At 41.3% G+C, this 13967-nt stretch overlaps 1 protein-coding gene across 1 annotated transcript; it reads right to left on the bottom strand.

The window, feature by feature from the left end:
• Window positions 1-12317: 12317 nt before the first annotated feature.
• LOC139141529 (uncharacterized) lies at window positions 12318-13622 on the bottom strand. Its single transcript, XM_070711121.1, has one exon. The coding sequence runs from the start codon at window positions 13620-13622 to the stop codon at window positions 12318-12320; it is 1305 nt and encodes a 434-aa protein (XP_070567222.1).
• Window positions 13623-13967: the final 345 nt, after the last annotated feature.

The raw sequence follows: 13967 nt of genomic DNA on the forward strand, positions 1-13967 counted from the left end.
GATGTTGTTCTACGTAGATTACATTTTGAATGTATCATACTAAACTCCCAGACTAAACTATCAGTTAATATAATATGTTGTGTAATAAAAGATTGCATTGATGCATTTCTTTGTACTGTGCGTACTACTGTTAGCTTGAATAGTCCAAACTGCATAATGCCCATAATTGCTCATAGTTGTAAATTTTGACTAATATTCAGCAGTTTTGTCTGGTGTAATCATGCCTACAGTTTCTTGCACTACTGCCTACAGTGCTTTTTTTTTAAACTGTATAAATTATGATTATGTGCGAAACATTGATGTGATGAAATACATGCTACATGTGCAGTAAAATAGTTTAAAATATCTCCTTGTGTATAAGTAGTTATCATATTTTCGAAAAAATAATAACATAAGCTGGAAATGTTAAACTATTCTTAGTTATTCGAATCCGAAACCGAATCCGAAACCGAATCCGAAACCGAATCCGAAACTGAGTCCAACTTCAGCATCGTACCAGACTACCTTGACTCCCGCTGAGGGCGTGACCTGGGTGTCGCAAAATGATTCGATAAAAACCACGCATAGAAATATCAAGAAAAATTAACACTCGCGCGTACTTTTAGGTTGTAATTCTGTTGCAAGTATAATAATATTGCCCCCCGGAAAATATTCAGTGACGAAGAACGTGACGTACAGTGAGGGGTTTCATTAAGAGCCGGCAGCCGGCGAAATGACCGGTTACTCTCACGATTTCGCCGGCTACTTTTTCGGAAATTTGAACTCTTTCTTAGCTAAAATATTTTTACCTTCTGAAATGATACGGACAAGTTTCACAGGCTGTGTAATCAAACTTTTTGATGGCTTTTATGCGAAATAAAATCGGAAGACGAGCGACTACTACGATCGCCTTGTACTACGATGCAGCACGGTCTTGCGTATACTGCCTCGATAAAAATCGGACTTTCAACGGACGATTCTATTGGCTACCTGAATTGCTGATTGCTATGTGGTGACCTTGATATAGGCCAATGAAAACGGGCATACTACACCTGTCGGCCGTTTTTAGCTCAACTCAAAATGGTCGATGAACAAATGAAGACGGAAGCGATCGCAAGGTCAGGCTTCGCTGTACGATCCTCGGTTTTGAAATGGACCAAGAAACAAGAGAAGGATAATTACGTGGATTTAAACTGTTTTCGAAGGCAATGACCTGATTTTTTTCTCACGAAAAAACTTCCCGATGACAGTTCGAATTTTAATAAGCCGACGTGCGTTGCACTGCGGTAGGCTTTGATGTGGAGGTATATAACCAGCTGGACGTATGATATATGTACTGCTTTTCGATCTATCGATGCCAATATAAAGAATGTCGCCCAGAGTGGTTAAAATACGACCAGGCCTCTAAATTCACTTCAAAAACGATCGTCTGGTTAAATCCATATATGAGCTTCTGAACGTCCAAATTTTCATATCCCATATCAAGGTTCTTACTTTGCATACCCATATAGTCAAATAACCTTGAGAGTCTTTGATTCTATTTGCGAAATATGGTAATGATTGTCCGTTTTTATCATTATTGTTATATAAATTATCCTTTTTACCTCCCCAGTGGTATAAAAGTTTTTCATCTGCAGATTTCCATACCAAACATCAAGGTTCTTAATTTTAAGCATAACATTATACATTAATGAAAAGTTTCTCATTTACTGTGCTTAAAATATGAGTTTTTCATCCAGGATGGCATCAACAAGGGGGATTTTCCCCTTTACCAGAAAATTTCGAGGGGCATTTCACCAGTTCATGTGTTCTACTTGTACCTCTATGGTGTGACTGGCACCATTTCATTGGGGGAGTGGTCCCCCTTGACAAATAAATTTGGGGTGCCAACATTTCAACAGAGCTAGTGGGGGAATCCCCTATCCCCCTGTCTAGATGTAACACTGTGTAATATCATCTACATATCAAATTTATATCATTAATAATTATGAATTATTATAGTTTACGTCCTAAAAGCATAGAGGCTCTAAAAACGTCAACATTACCACATTTTATCATTTTTAATTATGAATTATCATATTTAGGCCTAATCTCCCAGGTAAAATGGCTTTTATGATATGAACACAAATTGCCCTGGAACACTGCTGATAATTCTCCTGAAAAAAACCTAGAAATTCAAGTGACTGTGAGCTGTAAAAAGTGAATTTTAGTTCATTTTTCAGGGTTTCCGGCCTTTGGCCGGGAGGGGTTGTTCCCCCTCCCGGACCCTCCCCCGACGACGACCGCTTTGTGGTCTGGCCGCTGCAAGCCGCCTACTTTTCCATCATGGCCCCCTACTTCAAAACTTAATGAAACCCCTGCACAGGTCTACAGGATGTTCTTGGTGTGCACTGTAAAGTTCAAACGCTTCATTGAAAGGAATGAAACCTTGTATTTGACCGCGAGGTGAATCAACGACAGTTGGGGCATTGTCGTCCAAGAGAAGATGTTCCAAAACATCAACCAGTCCTGAGAGTTTCTGTGTCAAAACCAAATCCTTTCTCCGTGAGTGATTTTCATATAATGACTGTAAACGAATCAAGTTATCGTGAGGATCTCTGCATGCTTGCAGCGATGATCTGACGGTCATATACGGTCGATCCAGCAGCAACGATTTCTTTCGTAGCTCTGCTCTGCCCTGCAATTTCTTCTCTGTGGCTGTGTCGACCTTGGGGTCGTCAATTGATAAATCAGTAGGAAAAGACATGTTTCAGCGATTTGAATTCGTTCGTAGCCCGATATCGTAAGCCGCACAACTCACCAGGACAGAACTATAGAACGAACGTGTGTACAGGAAACAATCAAACAGCGCGGTGACCTGTTGACCTTTAGGTCGCAATCTATAGTTGGGTCACAACTCCTGTGTTGAAACAACTACGGAGAATGCTTGTTCTACAACATTTCCGTGTTAGATATGGCATATAAACACCATTTTGCTACAATATAAACCGCCATGGCTATTAAAAAACAAGTGACTGGCGAAAATTTGACCGGAAGTGAAAATCGCTCGACATTGGAGACGTGTATTGCCAAACAAACGTCTCCAGTGTAAACAGTAAACGGCGTCTCCAAGCATGATTGATTGATTTATTTGCGACGCAGTGACACGGTATTTCAACTGCTCCTGATTTTATTTTGTGTACTTAGTTTTTGCTGCTTATATCCATTCGTGCATAGTGTGTATAGTTTTAGAATTGTTTCTGAGTAATTTTAACTGTCTGCTGGACTGACGTTGGCCGTATTTTTATTGGTGTTTTGGTGTAGTGGTGATTGGTGACGGTGTTTGTATTCTGTCGGGCCATGCCATGGTCCCCGTCCGCCATTTTGTTTTTTATCCCGCTGCTGAACAGATATTCTTACTGGTTGGCTTCAACACTGACGTGTGTGTCTTCTCATCTTACTACACTGCAAATTCTTCTGGCTTGAAATATAACCACTTGGTTTGTAGGTGGCTTGCGGGTGAACCAGTGTGTATATGTTTGAAATATTTCGGTTTGCCCGAAATCCACGAAGGTTTTTATGGTTTGAAGTCACGCCACCACACAGAGTATGGATGGCGTGTATTCATACCAATACATTGGTGGCTTATTATCAAGCCCGTCATGGTATAAATTTAAGCCAAATGGCTTCTTTTTAAGCCCGTGACAATATGATTTATCGGTATAAATTTGAGCCACTGGGCATCGTTGGTTTGTTTATATACCGACAAATTCATTGGCTCATCTTTAAGCCAACCACAAGTGGCAACTTAATAATATTATAATAATATTGGGTTCTTATTAGCGCACATATCCACAAGTACATGTGCTCAAGGCGCTTTACAATTATTATTACCCCTGGTCACTGGACCTAAGGGAGCATTCGTTATTTACGGGGAGGGGGGGTTGGTGGAAATCAGGGGGGGGTTGACTTTTACAAACCCGCTTTTTAGGGGGGGTCAAGTTTTACAATCAATGATTGAAGGGGGGGTCAAATTTTACAAAGGTTTGTATTGAGTTATGGAAAACAAAATTGACTTTGGAATTTCACCGAAATGTTGCTTGTGTAACCGATGTTTCGAGACGGCAGAATAATAACCGACCGAAGCTCAGCCAAATTTATTTCTCTAGCAGGGCCAACAAGTCCGAGACTGAGCGTTAACCTCTCTAGAGCAGCAACAGAGCATGTAGCCCTGAGTACAGGTCTGTGTGTTCCTGGCGTATACGGCCTCCACCACACAGCCCTGCAACGGTCTGTGGAGATAACTTGGGTCTCTGCAGCGAGATTCAAAATGGGGATCTCCATGGGTAAACAACTTGTCGATTTTGTTATGTTTCAGAAAATGAGCGTTTAGAGAAGTCAATCGCATCTTTTCTGGGATTGGTTAGGAGGTAAAGGTAGGCAGGAAAAGATTTTGCCCCAATAGAGCAGAATTTCGGCCAAAAAGACCCTTTAGTCTTCATTGCGGTCCAGATCCAGGCCGCAGAGACCTCAAGTCTGTTCAAAGACCATTGCAGGGCTTTGGTAGAGGCCATATAATGCTGGGAACACACGTGCACACACCTGTACGCAGGGCTACACAGCGTTGGCATGAAATGAGGAACCAACACACAGTCATATAATGTAACAAACAACTTCTGTATATTACTATATTGTGTCAAATATCGGGGTCTACATATAAAATAGTAAAACCGTACTTCAAAACTATAAATATTACTCCATGGTAACAGTAACCGTACTGATCGACCTCCCGACGGCAGGAGTCGAACACACTTTCAGAACAAAACTCTGTTCAAACCCTTTCTAAATGCTTAACAATTTCTATGGAAAACTTAACGTTACCGCAGAGGTACCTCAGACTTGACCACGCGGCTGGGAAACACAAATAGTTCACACGCGACTTTAACTAATGTTCGATGATGAGCACAATTGTAAGTCCCGTGTAATGTCTGCACATGAAAGTCGGCGACAACACACGCAATTCACTGCTAAGCAGCGTCCAGTTCAGCTACCACGGAAGCAGCCAGATCTTTTGTTTACTTCCGGTCGGGACATGCCGAACTAATCTGAAGTCTTCCTCTGCTAACTCCGCGCATCGACAAAAGTTCAGTGGAACGGTCACAAATAATGTTCTCATGACAATCTCAGACATCTGACTGAACTCATAAACGGAATAAAGTCCATAGTTAACACACAATTGCTGCAGAAAGATCAGCTTTCAACTTGTGGTGATATTATCATCTTAGCGTGCCAGTGCGTATATTGCAAATATACGGCACGGCTTTCACTTGTGTGAGCAATGTTCGTTCCATCGACTAAAGTAGAGGATGGCGTAGGGTTTAAATAAACAGTCCGATCCGCATAAAATTCGATCTCTGCCACTCACCAGTTTCTTTACATATCTGCTGACTTGAGTAAGACTCAAATAGAGAAATATCTGACTTAAAAAGCACACGCTGACACTCAAACCTTCCAGTGCCAGTGCAGCATGCAACGTAAAACACTCTCTGGAAAGTTCCCGTCTTGGACTCCCTAGGTATACAGTGATAACACACAAGAACTCCCAGGCAAAATAGAAAATACACAGGTCCTCCATACATAATCTATGAGAAGCTATGAATAATTTCTTTTAAATACAAAACTAGCTAAATCTGTGTATTTATAGACTCTTGATTATTGATATTAATGTACTTGATAAGACTAGGGTAGTTACCAGTGCATGTGTGAGCAAGAAATTTGATTTTGGAATTTCACCGAATTGTTAATTCACTATCTTGTCAGAGGAAACTATGAATAATTTTTTTCCATTACAAAACTAGTTAAATCTGTGTATTTATGTACGCTTGATTATTGATATTAATTTACTTAATAGACTAGGGTGGCAACAAGTGGATGTTTGTGCAAGAAATTTGATTTTAGAATGTCACCGAAAATGTTGATTCACTATCTTGTCTATATGGAAACTATGAATAACTTTTTTCCAATATAAAACTAGGCAAATCTGTGTATTTATGTATTCTTGATTATTGATATTAGTGTACTTAATTAGACTAGAGCGATTACAAGTTCATGTGTGTGCAAAAAATTTGATTTTGGCATTTCACCAAAAATGTTGATTCTCTAGTATGTGAGGAAACTTTTTCAGCCCGGGGCCGCACAGGGTGCGAAGGGTTAATGAATCAAATCTGATGAAATTTTTTTTTCATGGGGGGGGGGGTCACATTTTACAATTGATGAATTGAGGGGGGGTCAAATTTTAGAAATCTGATTGGAGGGGGGGTCGCTTTTTACGTTTCATTTGTCGCTCAAATTCCACCAACCCCCCCTCCCCGTAAATAACGAATGCTCCCTAATATGATACCACACAACTCCCTGGGGAGCAAACTATATATGTACAGCTCACATGTGTAGCCAATAAGCGCAGCAGAGCTAAACACACATTACAACCACTGTTCTACCACGTACCCATCACTCCTGGGTGGGGAGGAGCAATGAGGAATAAAGTGCCTTACTCAAGGACACAACACCACGGCCATGCCGGGGCTCGAACTCATGATCATGAGTCCACAGCTCTAGCAACTGGCCCATGATGCCTCCTGTGGGCATGGTTTGAGTTGAAACCATTCAAGTTTATGAAATTAATCGGCCTGTTTTCAAGCCATTGTCATCATCAGTCACTGGTTAATTTCTAAACCAGAATTTTACATCACGTCACGACTTGACAGGCCTTTCACACGATAGGGAGTACCATGCGCATTCAGTGCAACAGATTGATTGGCTTTAACTTTGGACGATACAATTTTGTGAAGTTTTCAATTGAACAAAAGACATGGACTTGCTTCAAGTCTGTGGGCACATAAATATCAAAACAAATTGAAGGAATTAATTGACAATAAAAAGCGTTGATCTCAAATGACGTCATTTTTCTTTCATTAACATGCAAAAATAAATGTAGGGCCTATACGTCGGATTGTCAACATTTTCCAAGACAACGACGAAAGTAAAAACCACAATAATTCATGGCTCAGACTAAAGCTACCACAACCGTGAGTCACGCATGCAACAACAAACTTTGGCCGAATGCGTGTACTAGTACATACCCAACAAATCTGAAATATGCTATTCTCTGTAGCGCCGGATTGTAGACATATCCTGAGTTTTTGCCTGGTCACAGAATTGATGCTGGGACAAGTCCGTCGCATTTTATGAATAAGGACATGTTTGACATAAATGTTCTATGCCCCTAAAGTGGTCCAAAAATATACACAAGCCATAGCAAACTCAACTGATATTCAGACGGTCGGTCAAATTACCAAAACAGCGTACAAGGAGAGGAAATCCTTAACCTTTGACCGTCATTTCACCCTTTGTAACATTACACTTTGAAATAGTTCAATTTTACACAATGATTCACCAAGCCAGTGTTTAAACTTTGTTATAGATATTATATATCCGTGACATATGTAAGAATTATAGTACTTGTTGATTGATCGTACTCTTATAGGGACCACTGGCTAGTGGAATCCCCATCCCTTCACTTTAGGCAGTTGTGTATTAATTCCTGTGTGGCACAGATACTGCGCGCACCAAATTCCGAATTCAACTGGCCTTCGCACCGTAGCCGAGGCATTATTGACGATCGTATCAGCGCTTACGATTCCGTACTCCAGCACAAGTCGACAGTAATGGCTTCCGTCACCGATGAAGAATTACTTCGCAAGCAAGAACTGGTTATGTACCTCAACGATAGGTATTCGCCAACACATAAACACGGGTCATGATCAGATGACTTGTTGCAACCGACGTCTTGGAATGCACAGCCACAAATCAAACGTAAGCTTGTTTTTGCATATTTCGTGGAAGATTTGCAAAGTCATTGATTTAAACCGGGCTTGTTTTTTCCTCAAAGCATATCGGTTAGCTTGAACCATTTTTAAGTAACATACATGCGTTTGAGTATTGTTGGAAAAAGTGAAAATTTCCTTGTCACAACTATTCGCCATTGTCTTCGACATACCGCTACACCATGGACGGGTGCACCAGCGAAAATTGATAGCACTGCTACTACATTCATATCAATGATCATTGCCAAGGATGTAACAAATTAGCCTTCAATTTCGTTTTATCAGACAGTACTGATGTGTGCTTGCCCTTTTGTATGTTTAGGGGTGGACCATTTGATATCCTGGGGGGGGGGGGCTTGGAAGATTGGTGGAGAGCCATTATTTTTTTCCCGCCTGCTTGACCATGAATTATTTTTTTTCTACAGGGCATATGCTGGCAACTTTTTTTTACTTTCCTTCTTCGAGATATATTTTTTTTTACAAAATTTCGGTGCCATGTTTGTTTGCTTGGTTTTTCACACCCAGTAACAAGATGCTGTTCTATCGCACACAGACTATATTCAAGAAACTACGTAATAAAGATATGTAAATACATGTACATTTTTGATTCACTTTACAAAAATATCACTTTATAGATCTTATTTATACCATGGGTAACACACTGAAAATACAAATCAAACAACCTGATTACTGAGTTCTACATTAAGCATTAACAAACTTACAGTGAAAACTGTTCTGAGAACATCACTGGTGTCATCAGAAGAGATGATGGTATCCTACATATATTTGTAAAATCATGTACATTTATGGCAGGACCAGGCATTTACTTGTGCTTGAAAAAAATATGTCATTGTCTGACAAGTGTCCTGGTTTGAGTGATATTAGCAAGTTGAACAGTCCACTTGACTGACTGAGTCCACTTGACCCAGTTCATGGCAGGCTGTCTCTCTTCTTGTGGTATTTTGACAAAATCCATACATTCAGATTTACACATTTCTGGAAAACACTGGTGAGCAATTTCAATTTCAGCATACTTCCTCTAATCAGAAGGTCATGTATACTGTACAATTGTTCATATTCAGTTATTGTTCCTCAAGCTTGAAATGGTTTATGCTTTATAAAACTCCAGAGCTACTGCTTGATTTTTATTGATGCTGCAGTGTGCATCGAACAATTGCCAAGATTTTTTTTCCGAGTCACAATGGTCCATAATTGTTTTTCCATCAGCCACTTAAAGCCAGATTTCGAGCAACTCCACCTGGCATCTTTTTTTCCACCAAATCTTCCAGCCCCCCAGGATATAAAATGGTCGACCCCTTATCTTGTTTGTATGGCTTTTCACGACCGCGAGTGAATGTGTTCCCGAAATCGTCCGTGCTCGGTGAATAATCAAATGCGTTTTCTTATAGCTGCACTGTGTCAGCTGGTCAGCAACGAGGAGCTTTTCTAAGAGTAGCCCTGAGTACAGGTGCTGTTACGTGTTTTATCTATGTTCTTGGTCACATATAACATGACAAAGTCAGTTCTAACTTTGAACAAGACGTTTAATAAACTCCGCCACTCAGCATGTGGTCGGCCATAGCAGCCCGACATGTACGCATGTGCAAATACAACTCAAAATGCAAATGATCAGGTCAGAGTTCATGAGTCCAATATTAGCTCCACTTTTAGCTTATATTGTTACATCTCTTTTCCTTTGAAAGAGAATTGAACAGAAAACTAGTGTTCTTTAGGTTCTGAATTTAGAGTCCTGAAAATCACATGATGGCATGCAAAACTGTAAACTCAAACTACAGTCTATTTCTCAACATAATCTTGAAGGTGTTGAGGTCTTCTGATGATTCTTCCAGATCGTGTTGTTTTCACTGGAGCTTCATCTGTGGGCTGGCTGGCTGTTTTGTCTAGTACCTTTCCACTGTTGTTGTCCAACATTTCTGGAGATGGCTGCGAAGATGTGAATATGTCTTTCTGTTCACATGGTCCACTGATATCTACAGGCCTTTCTGTAGCAAATGGATCGGAGGTACTTGGAAAATATGTCTCTCTGGTTTTCCTCAAATGTTTGCGATTACGGCGATATGTCCTGCCGTCCTCAGTTGTCACTTCATACGAACGGATATTGACCTGTCTGTTGACTTCTGCTTTCTTCCAATCTTTCTGATTCTTTCTGTCTGGCATTATTCTGACTACATCTCCTGGCTGTAGAGATTGTAGATCTTTGGCTCCTCTATTATAGTAGTAGGCTTGCCTAGCTTTATTCTTTCTAATCTGTTTTGCTGCCTTCTTTACTGCAGTAACGGCTGGTGTGAGAAGTTTGTTTGTAGTTGGCAGCAAAGTCTTGTTCTTCTGCTCATAAGCTCTGAACAGGACTGGTATCCATACCTTGGGTTGGAGTATTTCTGAAATCCAGTATTGCTAGGTAGGGATCTGATTTGGCTAACTTTGCCTTTCTCATGATAGTCTTTGCAGATTTTACTGCGTTTTCCACTTTTCCGTTGCTTTGTGGATATCCTGGAGATGATGTATCATGCTCAAAGTTCCACTCTTTACTAAACATCTTGAATTCTTCTGCTGTTGTTTGTGGTCCGTTGTCTGAAATACATACGTCGGGTATTCCGTGACGTGCAAACTGGGCCTTGAGTTTCCTCACAACTGTCTTCGCTGTAGTATCAGGTAGATAGTCAATCTCCCAGTAGTTAGAGAAATAGTCCACTGTTATCAGGTAATCTCTTCCATCGAATAACAGTAGATCAAAACCAACTTTTGACCATGGTTGTGCTGGAACTTCATGGGGTATTAGGGTTTCTTTCTGTTGACGCACTCCTGCTGTACGACATACATCACATTTCTCTATGTAGTCTCTAACTTCGGCATTCATGCCAGGCCAATAAAGACACTCTCTGGCTCTTCTTAGACATCCTTCGATGCCTATGTGTGATGAATGAATGCGCTGAAGCATGTCACATCTTAGACTCTTAGGAATGTTCACCTTGAAAGATGATTCCATTCTGGACACTCAATTCATCACGAACATGAAAATATGGCGTTATTTGAAAGGGTAGCTCTGCTTTGCATTCAGGGAATCCATTCTGTATCATGGACGTCAGGATTTGTAAGCTCTTGTCATTCTGCGTATGTTGCTGTATATCTCAACATCTCAGCTCTGAGATTGGTAAACTCTGTACCATGTTGACTGTCTCTATTTCTGCTTGCAACCTGTCTGGTGGCTCATCCGTCAAATATGCACGGCTCAGGGTATCTGCAAGTTGCATCTGCTTGCCTGGGCGGTATATCAGGTTAACATCGTATTGTTGTAACCTCAGCAACATTCTCTGCAAGCGTTTTGGAGTGCTGTGCAACGGTTTTTTCAGAATTATTTCCAAAGGTTTATGATCAGACTGCACTGTAACTGGTCTACTGTAAGTGTAGTGTGTTGAATCTTTCCATTTCAAACACGACAGCAAGCAGCTCCTTCTCAATCTGGGCATACCTGGTCTCTGTGTCTGTAAGTGCACAGCTCGCAAATGCTACTGGTTGGTCATTCTGAATCAATGCTGCACCTAATCCTGTCTCTGAGGCATCTGTTTGCAGGACTAGATCCTCTTTCTGGTCATAGTATCTCAACACAGGTTGTGCAGTAACAAGTTGCTTTACCTCTTCAACTGCTTTATCATGGATATCTAACCAACACCACTCACTGTCCTTAAAGGTCAGTTTTCTCAGCGGCTCGCATACTTCACTTAGCTTGGGTAAGAACTTGCTCAAGTAGTTCACAAATCCAATAAATCTCTGGATTCCAGCAACATCTGTTGGCTTTGGCATCTCCACAACAGCTTTAACTTTTGCTGGATCTGGCTTAAGGCCTTCATCCGTAATGAGGTGTCCAACGAAAGGAACTTGTTTTAACCTCAGCTTGATTTTCTCTTTGTTCAGTTTCAAGTTTCGCTCTCGACATCTCTCCATGAAAGCTCTTAAGTTCTTATCATGATCTGCAATGGCTTCTTCGACTGTGTCTCCTACACCATAGAGAAGTATGTCATCTACTATGGAGTTTGTAGATGTCAGACCTTCAATAGCCTGATCTTGCCTACGCTGAAACTCTTCAGGTGCCATAGAAATACCGAAAGGCATGCGCAACCACGAGAACCTACCAAATGGTGTGTTGAAAGTTGTCAAATACGAGCTTTCTTCATCCAGCTCCACATGCCAAAATCCATTCTTGGCATCAAGAACACTGAACACTTTTGCCTTTCCCAAATCTGGCAATATCTCATCTATGGTTTGTAATGGGTAGTGGCTTCTCTTAAGGGCTTTGTTCAGATCTCTGGGATCAATGCAGATCCTCATCTTCCCTGGCTTGAGAACTGTCACCAAACTTGATACCCATGGGGTTGGTTTGCTAACTGGGGCTATGATCTCTAATTCAGTCAATCTGTCAAGCTCATCTTTCAACTGGTGAGACACAGGGGTCCACTTCTAAATGGTACTGCCCTCAAGCAAACCCGTGCCTTCAAACACATCAGGATACTCCTTGACAAGTTGTTCCGCAGTGATTGGCTTTGTGCTATCGTTTTTGACGAGTGGCTGACTTGGCTGAACTAGTAGTATCTGGTCATGCTGGACTTTTACAAATCCCATCTGCTGTATGGCTCTGCTGCCAAGCAATGGGGTGTTAGCATCGTCCTCCACAACTACAAACTCTGCTATGTACTTCTTTCCATTCTTGGGGTTCACCATCTTCACTTTGGTCTGTCCTCGAGGCTTTAGAGTTGTCTTGTTGTACATCGTGAGAAGTCGGCTCGACTCTGTCAATTTGTAGTCGTGCAAATTACCAAGCTTGGTCACCGGTATAATGTTGCAAGTTGCACCTAAATCTAGCTGGAATTTTACTGGCTGCTTATCAATGAGCATAGTTGCATAAATCTGCTTCAGAAAAGGGCTTTCCGTCACTCTGTTGACTTGTACCTCTTCTGGTGATAGTGTTACTGACTGTATTTCTTCGTAATCTTCCTGGCTACTATCATGTATAGAGTGCACTTTCCTCTGTTTCCTCTGCATGCACTGCGATGCAAAATGGTTTGCCTTTTTGCAGTTGTGGCACTGCTTGCCATATGCTGGGCATTTCTCTTTATCTTTTCCGTGACGTTTGCCACAATACTTGCATGCTCTGCCTTGCTCTGGCTTCCTACTTGTCTCTTGTGCATTTGCCCACTTCTGTTTCACTGCATGGACTTCTGTTGGAACCTCTATAGTCTTTATGCTTTCTTTTGACAGTTCTGCTGCACGGCATATTTGTAGGCACTTCTCAAGATCAAGGTCTGCTTCTCGTAACAGCCTTTCTCTCAATCTTGAGTCATTAATCCCACAAACAAGTCTATCTTTGATGAGGGACTCTTGTAGTGAGCCAAAATTGCATGTTGCTGCTAAGATCTTTAAATCTGTGACATACTTGTCCAAATTCTCATTGGCTTCTTGGCTTCGACTGAAAAATTTGTAACGTTCTACAGTTTCGTTCTTCTTTGGGTTACAGTAATTGTCAAATGCTTTGACAAGATCTTCAAGCTTGCGATCTTTTTCTTCACTGTCAAACTTCATTGTTTCATGTATCTCTCTACCCTCTCTCCCAATAAGGTATAGGAACAGCTTACATTTCTGACTTTCTTCTTTGCCAGCCATGGTTAGATCAACGTATAGTGATAGTTCTTCTTTCCATCTTTTCCACACCACTGCCAAATTCTTGGTGTGGAAATCCAGCATCTCTGGCGCTTTGATGTGTTCCATGGTATACAACTGTCTGCTGCAATCGTACAGTCTAATAGGAGATACTGGCAGATTCAGCGTGCGACGGGTGGCGGGTGACTGCTCTATGTTACACTTGGGCACCCTTACTTATGCACTATTCAACTCAATGCGTCTGCCAGGTTTTCGAGTGATAATGAAGCTATTTATCGACTTCCACACCGTAGTTTGCACTACAACTGCAAAGACTTTCAAGCCCGTCTTTAGTGGTATCTTACGGTGCTCCGGAAAGAGTGTTTTTACTCACGTTTTCAAAAGTTGCTACCGTAGGCTGTCCTCGTCAGGCCACGCTGCATGTGGGCTACAATGTCAATATGCCCGCGAACG

This window comes from Ptychodera flava, chromosome 10 (genome assembly GCF_041260155.1).
Source record: "Ptychodera flava strain L36383 chromosome 10, AS_Pfla_20210202, whole genome shotgun sequence".
NCBI lineage: Eukaryota > Metazoa > Hemichordata > Enteropneusta > Ptychoderidae > Ptychodera > Ptychodera flava.